The sequence below is a fragment of the Schistocerca piceifrons genome, chromosome 1 (assembly GCF_021461385.2).
Source record: "Schistocerca piceifrons isolate TAMUIC-IGC-003096 chromosome 1, iqSchPice1.1, whole genome shotgun sequence".
NCBI lineage: Eukaryota > Metazoa > Arthropoda > Insecta > Orthoptera > Acrididae > Schistocerca > Schistocerca piceifrons.
This window is the reverse complement of record NC_060138.1, coordinates 110,724,078-110,747,415: the sequence shown is the minus strand read 5'-3', so window position 1 is coordinate 110,747,415 and position 23,338 is coordinate 110,724,078. Positions and strand designations below refer to the sequence as shown.

Below are 23,338 nucleotides of genomic sequence, written 5' to 3'. Positions count from 1 at the left end.
TCACAAGTTACTGGCTAGTTGCAAACCCTGCGTTCTCCCGTCTGGTACCTATAGTTTTGTTCTTGTTACCCCTCGCTCCATGAACGACATGGCCACGGAGACATGTGACGTCCAATTCAGCTCTGGGTTTGTAAAATCACCCAGTGTCAAGGTAGCATCGCCAGCCCCCCGCCCAGCTGTGCAGCAAGCTGTCAAACTCTCACTGCAAGGGGTGAAACCACCGGCTACATAACCTTTAAGCCAGAATGGACAGAAGGAGCACTCTTGTGAAGACTTCCTCTGCCCCTCCAGCCAAACAACACCTGAGTCTTCATCTAACCAGAAAGGCTCGAAGAAATCCACCAAAGACAAACGGTCTTGTCCTTCACCACTTCGAAGATCCTCTTTGATGGTGTCTGCAAGTGATACCTTAACCCGGCCAGCCTCCATGGAGCGCCTGCACAAGCAAGCTGATGCTTCTGTGGACCCCATGGAGTAGGATCCTCCTGCTTCTGTGCCCTGTAGTAGTGCCTTTTCCCCAGCTGTTACTCGGCAGCCTCCGAGGTGACACCCCTATGTCTCTTCCTCATCATGACTCTCCTCCAAAGGAACGTCCACTGTGTTCGGTCCGACAAAGATGATTTACGGCTGCTTTTAGCGGCACAGTGTCCCGTTGTATTCTGCCTTCAGGAAACGAAATTGCGCCGTCACGACTGCTTCGAGCTTTCACATTTCTTACCAATTTGTTTTGACCTTCCCCCTGAAATCGGCATTCCCTCTCATGGGGGCATCATGCTGCTCATACGGGATGAAATTCATAATCAACCCATCTCCCTGGCTACCAATCTTCAAGCTGTTGCAGTTCGCTTCCTTCCCCACCTGACTTTTTCTCTCTGTACCATATATGTCCCTCCATCATTCGCTGTCACCAGGGCAGACTTCCTTCAACTTATTGGGCAGCTACCTACCTCATTTTTGCTACTCGGTGACTTTAATGTGCATCATCCCCTTTTGGGTTCTCCCAGGACCTGTCCGAGAGGTGCCCTCTTAGTCGACCTTCTTAACCAACTCAACCTCTTCTGCCTTAACACTGGAGCACCCACTTTCCTTTCTGACTCCTCGCACACCTATTCCCTTTCGGACCTATCCCGCACTGCCCAGCTTGCCCATCGTCATGAATGGTCCGTTTTTCCTGACACCTACTTGAGCAACAGTTTCCTGTGTGCTATCTGTTTGCTGACTCCTACCCCATCTGCATGCACACCTAAATGGCAGCTTCCTGAGGCTGACTGGCATCTTTACTCCTCCCTGGCGACCTTCGAAGAAGATGATTTCCACAGTTGGGATGACCAGGTCAAATACCTCACAAATGTTATCCTGTGCTGCAGAACGTTTCATCCCCTGCACTTCCTCTCTACCATGTCGTGTCCCAGTCCCTTGGTGGACTGAGGCATGCTGCGATGCAATTCGCGCACATAGGCGTGCTCTCCACATTTTTAACCGCCACCCTATGCTGGCAAACTGCATTCATTGTAAACAGATGCGTGCAAAGTGTCGTCGTGTTCTTCGGAATAGCAAAAGAGCTAGCTGGATTTCATTTACTAGTTCTTTTCACAGTTCCACATCATCCTCTGTCATGTGGGCCAACCTCCGACGGCTCTCTGGAACCAAGATCCATTCCCAAATTTCTGGCCTGACAGTCGCTGACGATGTCATCGTGCATCCTATTGCTATCTCCAACACCTTGGGGCGCCATTTTGCGGAAGTTTCGATCTCTTCCCACTATCACGCTTCCTTCCTCCATCGGAATTGAGTGGAGGAAGCTCGGGCGATACCCTTCTCTTCTCCAAACCATGAGTGCTACAATGCTGACTTTACTATGAGGGAGCTAGATTATGCTCTCAGTTCATCCCAATCCTCCGTCCCAGGACCTGACACGTCATCCACATTTGGGTGTTGTAGCAGCTTTCTCTTGCGGTCAAATACTTTCTGCTAAACACGTAAAACCGTGTGTGGGCAGCAGAGGGCACATTTCCGGGACACTGGAGTGAAGCCACCGTCATACCCATAACAAAGCCCGATAAGGACAAAAACCTTCCTTCTAGGTACTGCCCCATCTCTCTCACCAGTTGCATTTACAAGGTGATGGAACGTATGATTCATGCCCGGCTGGTGTGGTGGCTCGAGTCTCGCCATTTTCTAACGAATGCACAGTGTCGATTTCGAACGTGGCATTCTGCAGTTGACAATCTTGTTACGTTGTCCACCCGTGTCATAAATGGTTTTCTGTGGAAATCCCAGACTGTGGCTGTGTTTTTTGATCTGGAGAAGGCCTACAACACCTGCTGGATAACTGGTACTCTCTGTACTCTTTACATGTGGGACTTCGGTGGGCACCTGCCCTTTTTTCTTCGGACATTTTTACAAGACCCGAGTTTTCGAGGTGTGTGTGGGTTATGCCTTGTTGGATTCCTTTGTCCAGGAAAATGGTGTGCCTCAGGGTTCGGTCCTGGAAGTCATTCTCTTTGTTATTGCCATTATAATGGCCTGTCTCCCACTGGGCATCTCTGGCTCTTTTTTTGTTGACGATTTTGCCATCTATTGCAGTTCTCAATGGGCCTGCCTCATCAGGCAGCGTCTTAAGCACTGTCTTGATCACCTTTACTCCTGGAGCAATGACAATGGCTTTCGCTTTTCCACTGACAAAATCGTCTGTACGAATTTCTGGCGGCGCACATGGTTTCTCCCACCATCTCTACATCTTGGGCCTGTTGCCCTTCCATTGGTTGAAACTACGAAATTTCTGGGGCTCATGCTTGATAGGAAACTCGCTTGGTGTTCCCATGTGTCTTACCTGGCAGCCCGCTGTACATGGTGCCTCAATCTCCTAAGTGTCCTCAATGGTACTTCCTGGGGTGCCAATTGAACCACCCTCCTCTGTTTGTACTGGTCCCTTGTCTGTTCGAAATTTGACTATGGGCGCTTTGTTTATGTGTCTGCACGCCCATCTCTCTTACGCCATCTCAACACTATCCACCATCATGGCTTCCGTTTGGCCACAGGCACCTTTTACACCAGCCCGGCTGAGAATCTGTATGCTGAAGCTACTGGACTACCACTGTCCTACCGCTGTGACTTTCTCCTTAGCAGGTATGCATGCCATTTGTCTGCCAAGCGTGGCCTCTTTCTTCGATGATTCCTTTGATCCCCAGTATGTGGCACATCCATCTTCTCTGTTACCTCCTGGAGTCTGCTTTTGCCACTTGTTTTGGCAGCTTAACTTCACACTAACTGCAACTTTGCCGGTGGGTGTGAACTCTTCACCACCTTGGCTTCATGAAGTGGCCCGTGTTAACCTTGGCCTTAATTTACTCCCTAAGGACACTACTCTAGCCTTGGTCTATTGCCTCCAGTTTCATGACCTTCACATGGAACTTCACGATAGTACCTTTCAGACTGAATGTGGGATCGGATGTGCCTTAGTCATTGGCACCTGTGTCTGTTGATATCGGCTTCTGAGACACTCATCAGTATTTACAGCCGAGCTCTTTGCTTTGTATAAGGCCACGGAGTACATACGACTACACAGCCTTTCCAATTGTGTCTTCTGCTCAGACACGCTCAGTGCCCTCCAAAGTCTGTGTGCAGTGTACACTGCTCATCTCTTAGTGCAGCAGGTCCAGGAAAACTGTCACTTGCTCGCTCTTGGTGGAGTCAGGTGGGCCTCTGGTCATGTCAGTCTGCCAGTAAACAAGGCTGCTGATGCTGCTGCCAAGGCTGCAGTCCTTGTATCTCAGCTCACAAGTACTTTTATTCCATCCGATGATCTCTGCATTGCCATCTGTCAGGTGGTGGTGTCCCTTTGGCATCAACAATGGTCCTCCCGTCACGGAAATGAGCTTCGGCTTATTAAGCCTCTCCCAGCGCCTTGGACAACCTCCTCTCGGCCCTCCAGCTGGGAGAGATTATTTTAACTTGGCTGCATATTGGGCACTGCCTTTTTAGGCATCATCATTTGCTAAGTGGTGCTGCCCCACCACTTTGTACACATTGTGCCCAAATTTTAACAGTCGGCCAGTTCCTGCTGGAATGTCCTTTTTTAATTAAACAATTTACATTGCAGCTCAGGTTTGCCGTCTGATTTATCAGCCGTTTTAGTGAGTGACGCAAGGGCTGTCGACTGCATTTTACTTTTTATCCACCGAAGCAATATGCTGAAGGTCATTTAATTTTTAAGTTTGGACTTCTGTTTGTGCATGGTGTTTTTTAGCCCATTTTCCATGTGCCTGTTTTTAACTGTCTGCTATTCTGTCCATTGGGACTGACATATAGTCATTTAACTCCTTTCTGTGTTCGTTTTCTATAGTTTTGACTTGGGTGCGTATAACCCCAGTTGTTTTTTGCGCCCTAAAGCGAAGCATAACAAAACAATACTGTCCCTGTCACGTATTATAGAAGGTAGGTTGAAGAAAGGCAAACCTACGTTTACAGAATTGGTGAAGTTTGAGAAAGTTTTTGATTATATTGACTGGACTACACTTCAAAACATTGAAGGTAGCAGAGATAAAATACAGGGTGGAAAGGCTATTTACAACTTGTACAGAAGCCATACTACAATTATAAGAGGCAAATGACGTGTAACGGAAGTCTTAGTTGAGAAGGGAGCGAGACAGGGTTGTAGCGTATCCCTGTTGTTTTTCATTGTGTACTTGAGCAAGGTGTGAAAGAAACCAACTAGAAAATTGGAAAGGGAATTAAAAGTTCTGAGAGGAGAAATAAAAACTTTGAGGTTTGCTGATGACATTGTGATGGTCAGACAGCTAAGGACTGGGAAGAGCAGTTGACTAAGTGGATAGCATTGTGAAAAGGAGATAAAAAGAAAAAAACAGTGAAAGTAAAAAAGAGGTAATGGAATTAGTCAAAGCAAATCATGCTATACTGAGGAAAAACTAGATCAGGAACTGAGACACTGGAAGTAGCAGATGAGTATTGCTATTTGGGCAGCATAATTAGAGATGATGATCCAAATACAGAGTATATAAAATGCGGACTGACTAAAGCAAGAAAATGCTTTCTGAAAATAGGAATTTGTTAAGATTAATGTAGATTTAAGTGCCAGGAAGTTTTTACTGAATATATGTATTGAGAATGTACACTTGTGTGGAGGTGAAATATGGACAACAGAAAATTGAGACAAGAAGAAAGAAGCATTTGAAATGTGGTGCTATAGAATAACAGTAAAGATTAGCTGAGTAGATTGAATAAGAAATATGGAGGTGCAGAATCGAGTTGGGGGAAAAAAGAAACTAGTGGCACAACTCAGCTGAAAGAAGGATCAGTTAGTGGGACACGTCCTTAGGCATCAAATTGGTAATGGAAGGAAGTTTGGAGGTAGGGGGGGTAGGAGTTCTAGAGGAAGAGAAAGGCTTGAATACAGTAGGCAGCTTCGTGGGGTGTAGGTTGCAGTAGTTATGCAGAGATAAAGAGACTTGCATAGGATAGACTAGTATGGAGAGTTGCATTGAACAAGATATCAGTCGGAAGACCACAACAACAGCACAATTGGAACTACTGAGATGTAGATGTTTTGAAGTACCCTGCATCTCCACCAGTGTCGCATCATACCCATAATCAAGTACTCATCCAAAAGCAATGTTGTTAATAAAATACAACACTTGGTAATGAAAGCACATGTATTTTGAACACCAACGTACAGCTGGAACAGAACTGAACTCCTGTACGGAGAGTACTGATATCTATACAAAGATAACGAGAACAAACAATTACCGGTGGTTGGGTTTAAACTAGTGACCCATAGCATGCCAGCCATCTACAGTAACAGCCACACCTAGCTGCTTGGGGCACAGTTCATGGCAAAATTATTATTGGTTGTAGGAATACAGTGCATCTTCAACACTTCCCGTAAAACTACTACTCTTTAAGGAGTTGCTGACTCAAGTGAATTGTAAATAGATTTTGCTGTTGTATCATTGTCGACATTGAGTATGTCTTCTTTTTAGCTGTATATTTGTGATCATTAACTGTAACTTATTTTCCTTATTACAGCATCAAATGGAGTTGTTCTTGCTACTGAGAACAAACACAAGTCAATTCTCTATGAGGAACATAGTGTCAATAAGGTTGAACTCATAACAAAGCACATTGGTATGGTGTACAGTGGTAAGTGTAATTTTTTGTTGATTCACTATGTATTGTAACTGGTGTTACTCATATTGTGTCGTCGTGACTACTTAGTTTTATTCCAGTTTTAGTCCTCTTAAGGTAACTGGTATATGTAAATTTTCAAGTGTGCTAGCAATTTATAGGTTGGAGGTATCCCGTTTGTTCTCAGAGTGTCTCTATGAAAAATTCTCAGAAGTTGGGTGTTTTTTGTGATCCTGAATGTTGAATATTAATGTTAGTTTTTAATAGTGAAAACGAAAGAAGACAATTAATCCATTGACCCTGCATGATGTATGTAAATGCTGTAGGAATCAAAATTTAGGCTTGGGAAATTTTATTTAAGAAAAGTATAAAGTACGGGACAGAATTGCTGGCTAGTGTGCGCGCGCGCGCGCACACACACACACACACACACACACACACACACACACACACACACACCACACAACACAACACACAAAACACACACACACACACACACACACACACACACACACACACCTCATATGTTGAAACTCTGTTAGCAAGGCAGGTCTTTTTAACCTTCCCTATTCTTCTCAGTATATTACAACTTGGGATAAAATTTACCAATTCCTCGACACATTTTTAGGGCTGCAGTCATGAAAAAATTCAAAAATGGAGTTAATTTGTGATACTGACAATATACACTCTTGTTAGAAGAAATTAGTAAATGTAACACAATATGGTGAAGTAAATGCTGCATTAACTGTAGATCACAGACACCAGTTTACTGCAAAATATGTTATGTACAACATGCAGAACTCCTGAAAATTCTCAAAAATATACATCCATTCACATAGAAACACACTGAAATTTTGAATGAATTGCTCCCTCCCCCGCCCCCACTCTCCTCCCCCGCCCCCACTCTCCTCCCCCGCCCCCACTCTCCTCCCCCGCCCCCACTCTCCTCCCCCGCCCCCACTCTCCTCCCCCGCCCCCACTCTCCTCCCCCAACCTTTATTAACCCTTAACTCACGAGGTGACTTTTCTGTAATGTACACCACAAGGTGGGGTCTCTGAGACCTCTATGTTTAAACAGAGATTAAGGCCAAAAATGGTTTGAAATTTTTAATTTATGCTATATAACATTTATTTTTACAATCATTTAAGTGTTGTTTAAATGCTTCTAGTTTATTTTATTGCACTAAACAAAGCTGGCAGCATTTTACTATTTATCACACAAAAGCACATTATTTCATGTGGTTCTTTTAAATAGTACACACAAATAGACTGTGAGAGTACTGAATTTTACATTCTGAAAAATTATACAATCTCTGTAGCAAATAAATTTCCAAATAAATTAAATTCCAGGGTTTAAATTTGCACATAAAAATTCCACCCGATAGGTGCAAAAAGAAAGTCTGTCAAATTCATGTTCATTGCTGGGAACTACTCAGAACACATTCAATTTTAACAGACACATTGAAGAAATGGACAGAGCCCCATCACAACTTTCCTAAAGTTCTTCCGCTGAATGACACTCGTGTTTGGTAGCAGAACTGTGATCACTGGCTAATGTAAGATCCTTGTCTTTTCCATTTATTTGTTGATCTATATCACTGAAACATTCCTCTGTAGACTGACTAACAATTTCATCAAACTCAAGAAAGTTAAAAATGACACATTCATGCCAACAAATTTTAAGCTATATGGTACCGTACTGGAGAAAACAGGTATGTGGTTGACAAGGTTCGGTCTAGGAGAATCCAACACCTATCAGGAGTAGATGTCAACAATAAACACAGAAGGCAGTAATGTAACCAACAACAAAACATCGTAGGGTTGGCAATTTAAGGTAGGTGGGGGAGTTTAGAAGTATTCCACCACAACTGGTCTTGGAGAGTGAGTTCAAAAATTTTCACGCAGTCTGAGAGACCACACTTCTTGAATTATGGGTTTAGGAGGATAGTTCTGTTAAGAATGTATAAAGCACAAGCACTCATATATGACGATTTATGTATCACAATACATCCAAGGCTTGATACTCTCTCTGAAAAATCATACAAACTTGACATGAAGAATAGACTGCACGAATCTAGAATTTTGAATCAGACCTATCTGGTTCATTCATTGTTATCAAAGAAAAATTTGGAAGTCAGCTTACACAAGTAAGTAAATATGGAAGATGCGTGCATCTTCTACTTAGCTGATTTTATGGCATTTTCTGTGCTATTATTGCTGAAGATGAACACTGTTGTGTGAGCGTATCACAGTCCATATCACAAAGTGTGAAGCTTGAGCAAAGTATGTTCTCTGTTTGGGGTGACTAACAGTGCAGTCCTGACTCCTAATTCCCTGTAAACCTCAGAACAATTGTTCTGTCCTAATTGTGTAAACATGGTGCTACCAACTTGTAAAAAATAATTTAAAGGAGATGACAATGGCTATTGATACATATTTATAGTTGTATTTGCCACTGTATAATAATTTTTTGATATTTTTTTGCCAGGTAGTAATAGCAAAATAAAGTGTCTTTTCATTACATATCAGGTATTTTATTTCGTAGAAGCACTGATAGTTAATTGGCTTTGAAGTAGCTGTATCAAGATTTAACCATGAAAGAACGTAATGAATCACATACATCCGAACTTTTAATTGTGATGTTAAGTGGCCAACAACATAAGGCACTAAGTAAATAGCCCATACTCAGGGAATCAGTGATGGGGAACAGGTGCAGGAATCTTGCACTGCTACCCAAGGAAAGATCCTAGAGGATGTCGTTTGCTGTTGCGTTCATGTACCCATTATGAAGCGTCCTGTGTATCATCCAGTGGGTATCTGAGACTTGCAGATGACTATGATGAGTGCATCTACAGTGTAGTAATGTTGCGTTTCTGTTGTCATGGATGAAGGTAAGGGAGAGGGTGACACGTGGTGCCTGCAGATGCCCTACCCTTCACAAAAGGCACTAAGGGGGCCGTTGAACTTAACATTTCCATCCGACGGATGGATCACCATCAAGTTTCAAATGTCCTTGCTTCATGAGACACTGTAGAGAGGGTTGTCATTCAATCCAAGACATTGGCACAAAACTAGTGATAATAAACATCATGCCACTGCATCTCCTCCTCTTTGTGGCCAAATACTGGCAGTGAAAATTTCATCTATCTCCCAGATTCGAACCGGTTTACCTCCAAGTTGAGTACCACCACACAGACTTGCGTAAGTGACCTCGGCTGCAGAGGTTGGTAGTTAAGTCTTAGGTTGATGGAAATTCGGATAGAGTGCAGCATATATGTGTCATGGTCAGTAATCATACACAGATAATAGACTAGTGTGCTCAGGTTGTACAGAGGTGTGATGAAGATTTGGGGAGTGGGGAGGGCACATCATCTGCTTGTCATAAGTTTGCCAACAAGAGAGCAGTGAGCAGATGTGCCCATAGCAATAACTTGAAATAATTGCACCAAATCCTGACCTCAGTTTGTAAGTTCACAAAATAATCACCGTAACAGTAAAAATATATTTGTGCCACTTGATAAGCAACAGAAATGAGGATGTGAAGTAACATAAGATGTAGCTAACCTGTGACCACTGAATGTTTTCTGAAAACTAAGTAAACTGTTCATTAAATGTAGAGGATCATGATGTTGTGAAGTCACCATTGTTTGCTTTGATGATTTAAAAACATTCTATTTGAATTTCCTGAAAGGCTAACTATTGCAGCAGACTGCAAAATCTGGCCATAGTTTGAGTATGAGTGTCACTGTAAATAAAAACAGTAAAGGTGAATTATTCAACCAGTTGTAGGGGGAAATACAGTTTAATGTGGATTCTGAATCATGGCATAACTTGGCATTTTTCGTGTCAGCAAGTTACTGCAAGAGGTGAAAGAATCGTCAATTACCTGAAAGATTCCTACAACCAAATGGGTAATGAATAACAGAGCTTTGAATTTGTAGTATCAAAATAAATTTTAGTGTTCTGTTTACATCCAGCAGTTATCAGCAGCTGGACTAAAGTCATTTCACTATTCAGGTCATGCTTTTGTAGTACTAGCAGCTAAATGAATGGTCAAGATGATTACTTTATAAGCATCACTTATTCACTCTGTGAATATTAGTAAATAAAGTTGACAACATTCCGAAACCTGTTACACACACCAGTGCTGTATTAGATATGATGCTATTATCTTGGAGACTTATGAGTGGTTGTAATTTGATAATCTTGCAGTAACTTGCATTGGCCTTGTTTTGCAATGATGTAGAAAGCTTGGGACAATATGCTATTAAATTATTTACAGTCATATAATTATTCTGTTCTAAATATATTGGAATGGCCACACGTATTTTATGATCCTTAAAGTGATGTACTACACTAAGCAGATGGCAGGATTTTGTATTGTGTGAAGCTATAACATTACATTGAGTACTATGAAGTGTTTGCCTTTTCTTTCTATATTTTGTTGATGAATTGTTCTTAATTGTGAATGCCCTTGGTCAGGTATGGGTCCAGATTATCGACTGTTAGTGAAACGTGCAAGAAAGATGGCTCAGCAGTATCAGCTTATATATCAAGAACCTATTCCAACTGCACAGTTGGTCCAGAGAGTTGCTATGGTCATGCAGGAGTATACACAATCTGGGTAAGTTGTATAATTTTCTTTCAATCATGTAAAACATCTGAGCATGTTCTAAAATAACAAGTATTGCTATCTGTTAAATGTATACAGAAACAAAAAAAGATGTAACATTAAGAGATAATAAACTGTGATACACTTAAGTAATCTGCCCGCATCTCGTGGTCGTGCGGTAGCGTTCTCGCTTCCCACGCCCGGGTTCCCGGGTTCGATTCCCGGCGGGGACAGGGATTTTCTGTGCCTCGTGATGGCTGGGTGTTGTGTGCTGTCCTTAGGTTAGTTAGGTTTAAGTAGTTCTAAGCTCTAGGGGACTGATGACCATAGATGCTAAGTCCCATAGTGCTCAGAGCCATTTGAACCAACTTAAGTAATCTGTGCCAAAAAAAGTAATTCAATTCTAGAAATTTTAGATGGACAACAAATAATGCAAGGAGTGAAGGTCATAACATGCACTGTAGCTGAGGCATTCCATAAACAAAACTGAAATGATTGCTAAGCTTTCCAGATTTTATTCCTCAGAGGTAGTTAACAGGAACACAGACAGTTAGAATAACTTGGAAGATAATCTACTATTCTCTCGCACACATTTTCGTCTCAGTTACTGTCGCCCTGTAGTGTCCTTTGATTCTTATTGCTGCAGTTTGCTTTCTGTACCATTGGTAAATAACACTTTATTCCTTATGTGTTGTCCTTTGTAACCTTAGAAATTGGAATTTAAAGTATCTGTAGAAATAATTGTTCTTCTGTTATATTGAGTAATGTTTTTGTTCCACCTGCTTTATGAAATTAAGATATACTGACAATTACTTCTAAAGTACATTCTTGAAATGACAGCAAGCTTACAAAGTTAATGTAGTTTTTGTGCTCTGCTGAGAATGGCAGTAGGATGTTAGTTCATCTTCATAATATACATTAGTTAGAATTATTGAGAGATATCAGGAGGACAGCCTGCATCTTTGCTTCAGAAGGAAACTTCATTGCTGGCCAGTACTCCCTTCACGAGCAAAATTTACAGTACCGATGATAGGGATAAAAGTACAAGAAACTATATTAGCTTCCGCAACTAGTCATCCTTTCTTCATGGCAGAAAGAGGGACTATTTGGGGAAAGTTAAAAAAGAAATGCAGGCCACACAAACACCAGGATCAGAGGGGCCCACTTGTTGTGAGGATGAGGGGAAACAAAGATCAAGAGGAAGGTGAGAGATAGTAGGAGGTCAGTAACTACTGTGTCAGATTCAGTCCTGAGATGATGACAGTGAAAAGTAAAAACAAACTAAGAGTACGAGAAATGATATGAATGGTGCCAGGGGTAGGTTAGGGTGAAAGGCGAGCTTGGATTGGGGGAGGAGAGATGAAATTGGCTTTGAAAAAAAAAAAAGATATTTTAAGAAATATGAAATTACACAATTAAAAAATATACAATGGCAAAGGACAGTTATGCACCCAGATAGTTGTGCATATTGTTCGGGGAGGTCTGCTGGTCCCGGATCAAATCTGCCGAGCGAATTAATGATGATGGTCAGTGTGATAGCCAGCCTGACTCCTGAGTTAATAATGAGCATCAAAATGGGTACAGGGATTAGTGAACACAGAGTTGTCGTAGTGAGATTGAATATTGTAACCGCAAATCCTCCAAAATAAACGAAAAATATTCCTATGCGAAAAAGCAGATAAAAATTCATTTGACACCTTCCTGAGAGACAATCTCCACCCCTTCCAAATTAACAATGTATGTGTAGACCAGATGTGACTTGAATTCAAAGAAATAGTATCGGCAGCAATTGAGAGATTTATACCAAATAAATTAACAAATGACGGAGCTGACCCTCCTTGGTACACAAAACGTGTCAGAACATTGTTGCAGAAACAACGAAACAAACAAGCCAAATTTAAACAGACACAAAATCCCTAAGATTGGCAAACTTTTACAGAAGCTCAAAATTTAGTGTACTTCAATGTGAGATGCATATAATAGTTTCCACAATGAAACTTTGTCTTGAAACCTGGCAGAAAATCGAAAGAGATCTGGCCATATGTGACGAATGCTAGCTGCAAGATACAGTCAATGCCTTCTCTGTGCAATAGCGATGGAGATACTATCAAAGACAGTGCTGCCAAAGTAGAGTTACTAAACACAACTTTCTGAAATTCCTTCACTAAAGAAGACAAAGTAAATATTACAGAATTTGAATCAAGAAAAGCTTTCGATGTGAGTGACATAGAAGTAAATATCCTCTGAGTAGTGAAGTAACTTAAATCACTTAATAAAAGCAAGTCTTCTGGTCCAGACTGTACACTAATTATCTTCCTTTCAGAGTATGCTGATGCAATAGCTTCATACTTAACAACCATATACAACCATTCACTCAACAAAAGATCCTTACCCAAAGACTGGAAAGTTACACAGGTCACACCAATATTCAAGGAAGGTAATCGGAGTAATCCATCAAATTACAGTCCCATATCGTTAACGTCGATATGCTGCAGGATTTTGGAACATATATTGTGTTCAAACATGAATTACCTTGAAGAAAACAGTCTGTTGACACACGGTCATTTAGAAAACACTGCTCTTGTGAAACACAACTACTCGCATGAAGTGCTGAGTGCTATTGACAAGGGATTTCAGATCGATTCCGTACTTCTGGATTTCCGGAAGGCTTTTGACATTGTACCACACAAGCGGCTAGTAGTAAAATTGCGTGCTTGTGGAATATCGTCTCAGTTATGTGACTGGATTTGTGATTTCCTGTCAGAGAGGTCACAGTCGTGGTAATTGGCGGATAGTCATTGAGTAAAACGGAAGTGATTTCTGCCATTCCCCAAGATAATTTTATAGGCCCTTTGCTGTACCTTATCTATATAAAAGATTTGCGGAGACAATCTGAGGAGCCATCTTAGATTGTTTACAGATGACAGTGTCATTTATTGACTAATAAAGTTATGAGCAGATCAAAACAAATTGCAAAATGATTTAGAAAAGATATCTGTGTGGAGCAAAAATTGGCATTTGCCCTAAATAACCAAAAGTGTGAGGTTGTCCATATGAGTGCTAAAAGGAATCTGTTAAACTTTGGTCAAGTCTAAAGGGCATAAATTCAACTAAATACTTAGGAATTATGATTATGAACAACTTAAATTGGAAGGAACACACAGAAAATGTTGTGGGGAAGGGTAACCAAGGACTGCGTTTCATTGGCAGGACACTTAAAAAATGTAGCATGTCTACTAAGGAGACTGCCTAAACTATGCTTGTCCATTCTCATTTAGGATATTGCTGCACGGTGTGGGATCCTTACCAGATAGGATTGACAGATTACATTGAAAAAGTTCACAGAAGGGCAGCACGTTTTGTATTATTGCGAAATATGGGAGAGTGTGTCACTGAAATGATACAGGATTTTGGATGAACATAATTACATCAAAGGTGTTTTTCGTTATGGCAGAATCTTCTCACAAAATTTGAATAGTCATCTTTCTCCTCCAACTGCGAAAATATTTTGTTGACACTGACCTACATAGGGAGAAACGATCACCACGATAAAATAAGGGAAATCAGAGCTTGTATGAAAAGATATAGGTGTTTGTTCCTTTCACATGCTGTACGAGATTGGAACAATAGAGAATTGTGGAGGTGGTTCGATGAACCCTCTGCCAGGCACTTAAATGTGATTTGTATAGTATCCATGTATATGTAGTTGAGAATGTTGTTTTTTTAAAGCTACTTCCATCTATGTTGCTACCACACTCCTGCCTCAGTAACATGTTTTGCAAGAATTTAGAAAGCTGTCGCTCACATTAATATGCCAGACAGTTGGAATACACACATTCCAACCTGGTGGTGCTGGGGGGGATAAAGGTGTGGTGAAAGGACGAGCATCTGGTCACCCTTTAAATTAACAATGGCAAATGGTTAATAACCATGTCAACCCTGTGCCGATGTGGGATAGGGGCACAAGAAAAAGAATAATAGTAGGGGATAGTAGTTCTTCTGTGCCCGTTTGTGTGCTCTGCCAGTGTAGTAGTGGTCATTTCTACGTTAGTTGGAAAACATTTCTGTTTTTTATTTGCTCTGCCTGTGATACTGTAGGCTCTACCTTCGGTGGGGCTATGTTAGTGGGTAGTTTGTGGGTGCATGGGGCAGGGTATACAGTTTGCACAATTACAGAGGTAAGAACCTTCACAGAGGAATAGTGGTCTAGGTTTCTACTGGTGTGTTGGACTTAGCTGGTGTATAGGTGGAAGGAAATTACTAATCCCTGTACACCATTAAAGTCATATGGTGACATGTACTGTTACGAGTTTGTTGGATTGTAACTCACTTGTATGCACTGAAGACAGCTGTAGCTGAAATCTGGATATGCAAGAGTAATAAAAAACAAGTGGGATTGCAACTGATTCCTGTGTTCCTATCCTTCCTGTCATATGTTGTAACACAGATGTTAAATAAGCTAGAAGGGTGAAAGTACGCAACTGTTCATAATGTGAAAAGAGACAGTCCCACTCTGGGGATTGACATGAGGAAATCATAGCCTTGGCTGTGTAGTTTTTGAGACATGTAAAGTGTGGTTGACAAGGAAGATGTTTCAGGTACCAAATTAAATCTGGAAGGATGGTATGTGCGAGGGGTGTGGCGAAATTTATGTATTTATTTATTTTGTATGCTGCCTCTGTGTCAGTAGTTATTCTAAAATGTTGACAAGTATAGAACATTTTTCTTGCTCATGTTTTTAAGAATATAGGAGTATTCACTTGAAAATGGGTAACAGATGAAATCAAATGATCATGATGAAAGTGACAGTGATTGCATAACAGCCAAGCTGGAAAATTTAATTGTCCTTCAACGCCTTTTGGTTCGTTTTGTATGGGCAGAGACTTGGCTGTTGGCTTCAGTAAGGTGGAGGTCAACAATAGGGAAGATAGCTTTGCATTTTGAAAGCGTGAGATGAGTTTGCATTGCTAAAAGTTATTAAGGAGTTGCAGAAAGTATAGAGCAGGTCTTCTTCGCCATGAGTCCTGACCTCAAACATGTTTACAATAAATCTGTACCAAGCCAAGTTGCCACACATCTGGGTTTCCAGGAGTGCCTCTTCCATTCAGCCCTTGAAAAGGTTGATGTATAATGAAGCCATTCTGGTTCACGTAGTAGTCTCCTTGATTCATATTTTACATTCAGAGGTGAAGGGGTTAGTTATAGTTAGGGTTGAAATGGGCTAGAGTGACAGTAAATTAAGTTTAAGGAAGGCCTTCAGGTAGCTTTTGGAAGAGGTTGCATTCTAGTGTGAGAGGCAAATGTAAATGGGATGGTTGGAATTGATGATGAGATGTACAGGGAAGTAGTATCTGTTTTTTCCTGTGGATGGAATGAATACTGATCAACAGTGGCTGTATTCATTGGTGGAGGTTGCTGGGATGGTTGTCCTTGTGACATGTAATATAAATAGTGATGTTTGACTAATCAGGCCAGTAAGGCAACTATGTGTACTGCATCAGAAAGCAAGGTTCTATAATCAATTTTTGACCAGTGCCAGGAGGTAGTCAATATAGACAAAAACGAGAAGCACCATTCAGTAGAGTTTATACAGCAGCTGGTGGTTACAGGAATTTATATCTACATGATTACTCTGCAGTTCACAATTAAGTGCCTGGCATAGGGTTCATTGAACCACCTTCAAGTTGTTTCTCTACTGCACTGCTCTGGACCAGCATGTGGGAAAAATGAACATTTGAGTCTTTCTGTCCAACCTCTGATTTCTCTTACTTTCCTACGATGATCAACTCTCCCTATGTAGGTGGTGCCAAAAAAATATTTTCACATTTGGGTAAGAAAGCTGGTGGTTGGAATTTCATGAGAAGGTCTTGTTGCAATGAAAAATGCCTTTGTCGTAATGACTGCCACCCCAATTTCCATATTTCATAGTCTTCTGGTTTTCCCCATAACATTATCTATATTATTATTCCAAGTTAAGTTATTCATAATCATAACCCCTCAGTATTAGCTGAATTCTGAGCCTTTAGATTGATGTGGTTTATCATGTTATTGAAATTTAGCAGATTCTTTTTAATACTCACGTGGATGACTTCACACTTTCATTATTTAGAGTCAATTGCCACTTTTTGTGTCGTACAGATACCTTGAGTGAATCATTTGGCAATAATTTGTTTTGATCATCTGTTGACTTTACTACACAGTAAATGACAGCATCATCTCCAAACAATCAAAGAGGTTGCTCAGATTGGCTCATAAATCATTTATGTATATCAGGAAAAGCAGAGGGCCTATAACATTTCCTTGGGGAATGCCAGATACCACTTCTGTTTTACTCAATGATATTAAATCAGTTATTATGAACTGTGATCTTTCTGTCTGGAAATTATGAATCCAGATGCACAACTAAGATGATACTTCGTAGGCGTGCAGTTTGATTAGAAAATGATTGTGAGGATATGTCAAAAGTGGAAATCTAAAATCTGATAAGTATGGATTTGACATCTCCTGCCGAAAGCACTCATTACTTTTTGAAAGTAAATAGCTATTTTACAGAACAATATTTTCTGAACCCTTATCAACTATTAGTCAATAAATAATTTTCTCCGAGGTAATTCATAATGTTAGACCACAGTATTATTTCCAAAATCTTACCGCAAATTGATATTAGTGTTATGGGTCTGTAATTATCTGGATTAATCCTGTTTTCTTCCTCGAGTATTGGTCTGACATGTGGGGCTTTCCAGTCTTTAGATATGGATATTTTGATGAGTGAGTGGTTGTATAAGATGACAAACTATGGAGCTATTTTATCAGCATACTCTGAAAGGAACCTAACTGGAGTACAGTGTGGATCAGTCCTTGCCTTTATTAAGTGATTTAAGGTGCTTCACTGCACCAAGTATATCTACATCTAAGTTTCATGGATTTGCAATTGTTCTTGATCTGAATTCTGAAATATTTACTTTGTGTTCGTTGGTGGAGGAATTCCAGAAAACTGTTTAATAATCCTACTTTAGCGGCACTATCATCAGTAACATCACCATTGCTAATGTGCAGTGAAGGTATTGAGTATCCTTCCACTGGTGTACATTACAGATTGTCTTTGGATTTTCTGCAATATTTTGAGACAGTTTCATTGTGGAAACTGTTAAGAGCATGTCGTGTGGAAGTTTGCACTGAATTTAGAGCTCCTGTAAAACTTTGCCGAACTTGAGGATTTTGTGTTCCTTTAAATTTAGCATTTTTTTGTCGTAGTTTCTGCGACAGTGTTCCGACCTGTTTTATGTACCATTGGCAATCAGAACCATCTCTTATTAATAAATTTGGTATGTGTCTCTCAATGGCTGTCAATATTGTTTCTTTGAATTTAAGCCATGTACGCTCTGTGCTTACATAGCCAGATTGAAAAGGCTGGAGACTGTCTCTCAGGAAGAGGTCAAGTGAATTTTTATCTGCTTTTTTAAACAGCTATATTTTGCATTTAATTTTGCTGGATTTGAATGTTACGGTATTCAGTCTTGCTACAATGACCTTGTGGTTGCTAATCCCTGTATCCGTCATGATGCTTCCTGTTTGGTTGCAATTATTTGTTGCTTGGACGCCAAGTATGTTCTCGCAACTGTTCAAATTTGTTGTTCCCTGAGCTAATTGTTCAAAATGATTTCCAGAGACAGCATTCAATAAGATTTTGGGTGAATGAATTACTTTTATTGTTTTTAGGTATTAGGGGAATGAGGTATAAGGTAAGTGTCTGTGGATCGGAATGGGTAAGGAGTTTTATGGGAGTATTGTGTGTGGCCTTAAGGTTTAAAATATTTTATGCATATCACTTTGGATGGAAGGAATGTGGTCATTAATTCTTTCAGACTTAAATTGTTTCCGTAGTAAGGAAACTTTTTTAAATAATGATGTTAGAAACATGAATTATACAAATACACCATTTGATCAAAAGTATCCGGAGCCCCCCCCCCCCCCCCCCCCCCTAAAAAAATCATTTGACATCGTGAGAGAGCAGAATAGGGCACTCCGCGGAACTCACGGACTTCGAACGGGGTCATGTGATAGGGTGTCACTTGTGCCATACGTCTATACACGAGATTTTCACACTCCTGAACATTCATAGGTCCACTGTTTGTGATGTGATAGTGAAGTGGAAACGAAAAGGGACACATACAGCACAAAAATGTACAGGCCAACCTCATTTGTTGATTGACAAAGGCTGCCGACAATTGAAGAGGGTCGTAATGTGTAACAGGCAGACAGACATCTATCCAGGCCATCACACAGGAATTCCAAACTGCATCAAGATCCACTACACGTACTATGACAGGCGGGAGGTGATAAAACGGAGATTTTATGGTAGAGCGGCTGCTCATAAACCACACATTACGCCAGTAAATGCCAAATGATGCCATGCTTGGTGTAAGGATCGTAAACATTGGACGATTGAACAGTGGAAAAACGTTGCATGGAGTGATGAATCAAGGTACATAGTGTGGCGATCCGCTGGTAGGGTGTGGGCAAATGCCCAGTAAACATCATCTGTCAGCGTGTGTAGTGCCATCACTAAAATTCAGAGGTGTTGTTGTTTTGGTGTGCTCGTTCTTTTCATGGAGGGGGCTTGCACCCCTTGTTGTTTTGCGTGGCACTATCACACCAAATGCCTACATTGATGTTTTAAGCATCTTCTTGCTTCCCACTGTTGAAGAGCAACTCTGGGATGGCGATTGTATGTTTCAACATGAAAGAGCATGTGTTCATAATGCTCAGCCTGTGGCGGAGTGGTTACATGACAATAACATCCCTGTAATGGACTGACCTGCACAGAGTCCTGACCTGAATCCTACAGAACACCATTGGGATGTTTTGGAACACTGACTTTGTGCCATGCCTCACTGACTGACATCGATACCCCTCCTCAGTGCAGCACTCCGTGAAGAATGGACTGTCATTCCCCAAGAAATCTTGCAGCACCTGACTGAATGTATGCCTGCGAGAGCGGAAGCTGTCATCAAGGCTAAGCATGGGCTAACACCATATTGAATTGCAGCATTACCAATGGAGGGTGCCACAAACATGCAAGTCATTTTCAGCCAAGCCAGGTGTCGGGATACCTTTGATCACATAGTGAATATGCACCAGTTTCCTAAATATGCTGCTTTGTACTCAGATACGTGCACTGGATCTCAATGAACACAGAAATCACTTCAGACCAAAAGACTTTATTTACATAGTGCAGCTAGATGTGAACTCCTACACACACAATAGATGTAAGATTATCTGTTTTTAGTAAATAACAAAATGATTCCACAAATTATATTCGTAATGTTCTACAATTTCTGGTTAACAGTAGTTGTGTATTTATTTTGTTTTTTGTACCATCCCAGCATTTACTTTCTCAGTTTCTCCTTTGCTAATAAAATTTAAACCACGAACAACTGTCAATCAATCTATTTTGTCAGTGTTATGTCATCCATGCTGCAAATTTCTTCTGAAAATCCTCTTCCCTTTTTCAGTGCCTCCTTGTCTGGCATTAGAGGAGGGTTAGCAAAACAGTTCCAGCAGCATAAATGTTTTCTTGTTTCAGTGCTCGGAGAAGCTTGTATGAAGAAAAAGTATCAAAATTCTGTATTTCTCTTTTTACTCTCTGGGCCAACTGAAAAGCTGCTGTTAGTCCTTGTCCAAGTGCCTTCAGTGAAGATTCCTGAAATTCAGTTGTTCCCTGAAAAAGAAAAAATCATAAGCTTGTCCACTGTTACCACGTAACCTGTACATTTGATACATCGTGGAGTTGCTTGCCCCGGCCCCTTGCTCCATTTCACAGAGAGAGATGCCTTGTAAAGGGGATCATTGCCTCATCAACTGCTAATTCTTTCTCCACAAGTAACTGCAAACATCTGTTATGAAGAGTAGTTCAAATTTGGTCTGAGTTGAAATAATCTGCTTCTTGACATGCTATCTAAGAATAATTCTAGTTTCATTGTCATGTCCCAGTACATTTAAACTCTGAGAAATTTTGGAGTTAACATAATTATATGAAACCGAAACAGTGTTGTGTGCTCAGCTAGTGCCATTTGATTGAAATTGTCAATCTTACCACTTTGCAATGCATATATGTTTGCCATATCAACCATGGTGCTGGAGAGGTCATTGGGAGTGTACTTACTTCAATAAGCTGAAAGAGAAAGTAACTCCTGCTCTTCAGTATGTTGATTCCATTCAGAATATGAATCCAGTATAGATATTGGATGATGGCGCCACTTGATGTCCTTTGTTTCTAATAAAATGTATTTTGTATCATTAATTTCATTGTTGGCAACTACGGTATATTACTTTCTTGAATATTGCTGTCACTGTCACCAGTGACGTTACACACAACTTTCATCTCTGTTTACTTTATCAGCCCCCACTCTCACCTTTTTCTCTCAAAATACAGGAGGATTCTATACAAAACTGAATCTCCCTCTTACAATAAGTCAGAATCTGACATCTTCCCATTGATCAGCATATCTAAAGAGGCGTCTGCATCTTGCTTATTTGAAACACTGTTACTTTGACTTGAGGAACAGAACTTAAAAATCAAAAGGTCACAAATAATTTTCTTAGTAGCAGTACTTTTCTGTATGTAATATTATACAGTAGGCTTAACCACATTGTCGATAACTAGATCTTGAATACTATACTAATTTTTCTAATTGCAACTAATTATAAAAATTATTAGTAATAAAAACTGACATGTCTGTTTTGAAAAAATCCCAATCAAAACTCATAAAAATTGTTTAGATAACAAAGTTAAAAAAAAAAGGTAAAGTAAGAACAAAGTTCTAGGTTGTATCATATACTGTGCGTGAGACCTCATGGTTACAATTGTGAACACTGAAAAATGTGATGTCTTTTTAAGTGCTTAAGTAATTAATTTTGAAATGTTTGTTGTTGCAGTAAATAAACTTTTAAATCAGTAAGTCCCAACAAAATAACAGTAACAAAATTCAACTATATAGAGGAATATAACTGACCAACCATTTCTGTATTCTGATGGTCACAAGCTTCTGCACAGTGCTACATTCAGTTGTGTGTTTTTAAATGCATTGTAGTAGGCAGCACTTCCACAGTGTGAAAAGATTGAACGTTCACAAGTGTGTGTGTGTGTGTGTGTGTGTGTGTGTGTGTGTGTGTGTGTGTGTGTGTGTGGGCAAAATACTTCTGTTGCAGCTGAGACACAGTAAAAATTAATGTACACAATTGCAGCCAATGAGTCTGAAACAATTAAGAATGGTTGTGTGTGACAAGATGCCAGAGAGCTGATGATGCCCTTCTGCCACATAATTCTCACAAGCATGTACCACAGTAATGGAGCCTTTGTCTGCAGGGAGGATGTTAGAGCTATTTATCTCCAGGTCACTCTCTTGTCTTTGATGTCTATTATATTTTATATTCTTCATTCTATTCATATTTTTCAGTGGTGTTCGTCCTTTTGGTGTGTCCCTTCTGATTTGTGGCTGGGATGAAAACCGTCCGTACCTCTTCCAGTGTGACCCCTCAGGAGCATATTTTGCTTGGAAAGCAACGGCAATGGGAAAGAATTTTATTAATGGGAAAACATTCCTTGAAAAGAGGTAAGCTTTTTACTAATGTAACAAAGAAATGCAATTCATAATGACTGCCATCATCTAAGTGGGAACACAATTTGGCAAGTTTGCTCTTAAAAGCTAGAACTTTGCACTGAGTCACAACTCTTTGTAGCACATATGACAGACATGTATTTCACAGTCCGTAATTTTCATTATCGCTGTATTAAGAGATAGTTCCTATTTTACTTTTATCAGTACAGTTATGAAAGTTATGCAGGGCTACACATTGTATTCAGCAATTCATTCGTTTGTCAGTGTTTTCTCATTGGAGCAGTTATTTGGAAGATTAAGGTCACCTCCTCTGTCATGTCATTTTCTAATCATTTAGTTTTATGTTGTAGGTTCTATAATCTTTTGCTCAATTGGTTTTCCACAATAGTATTTACTACCAAAATTTTCTAGAAAGAAGTAAACGTGAAAACATATTTTGTATTTTAGATACAGTGAAGACCTCGAACTTGATGATGCAGTCCACACTGCTATATTAACACTGAAGGAAGGATTTGAAGGACAGATGACAGCTGATAACATTGAAGTTGGAATTTGTGACGCTGAGGGATTTAGGCGGCTTGATCCATCAACTATTAAGGATTATCTTGCAAATATCCCATAATTTTATGGAACAATAAGTTGTTGAATGTGTTGTGTGAAAATGTTACGGTGGGATGTGCCCTATTGTCATAATAAAACACTTTTATACAAGTGATTTTGTGGTCTTTGGATATGAACTCCTTGTTTATAGTATGTGCAACCATTACAATGTGATACGAATGCAAAGTGTGTTTATGGTAAGTATTTATAAATACAAATTATATATTAAAAATAACAATTTTCAGGAATTGTTAAGCCTTTCAGAACAGACCCTCTAGTTAGTTTATATTCCTGCCATTCGCTTCATAAGAGCATTAAGTGTTAAGAATTGTTGCTGGGAACATACCATTACTTGAAGAAA

At 40.2% G+C, this 23,338-nt stretch overlaps 1 protein-coding gene across 1 annotated transcript in view; it reads left to right on the top strand.

The window, feature by feature from the left end:
• LOC124789784 (proteasome subunit alpha type-2) overlaps positions 1–23,092 on the top strand; it is a 32,090-nt gene extending 8,998 nt beyond the window's left edge. The window contains exons 3-6 of the mRNA XM_047257255.1: positions 6,046–6,159; positions 10,627–10,768; positions 22,216–22,371; positions 22,825–23,092. Coding sequence (XP_047113211.1) covers positions 6,046–6,159; positions 10,627–10,768; positions 22,216–22,371; positions 22,825–22,999 — 587 coding nt within the window. The 3' untranslated portion in view covers positions 23,000–23,092. The remainder of the gene's footprint in view (positions 1–6,045; positions 6,160–10,626; positions 10,769–22,215; positions 22,372–22,824) is intronic.
• The last annotated feature ends 246 nt before the right edge of the window (positions 23,093–23,338 follow it).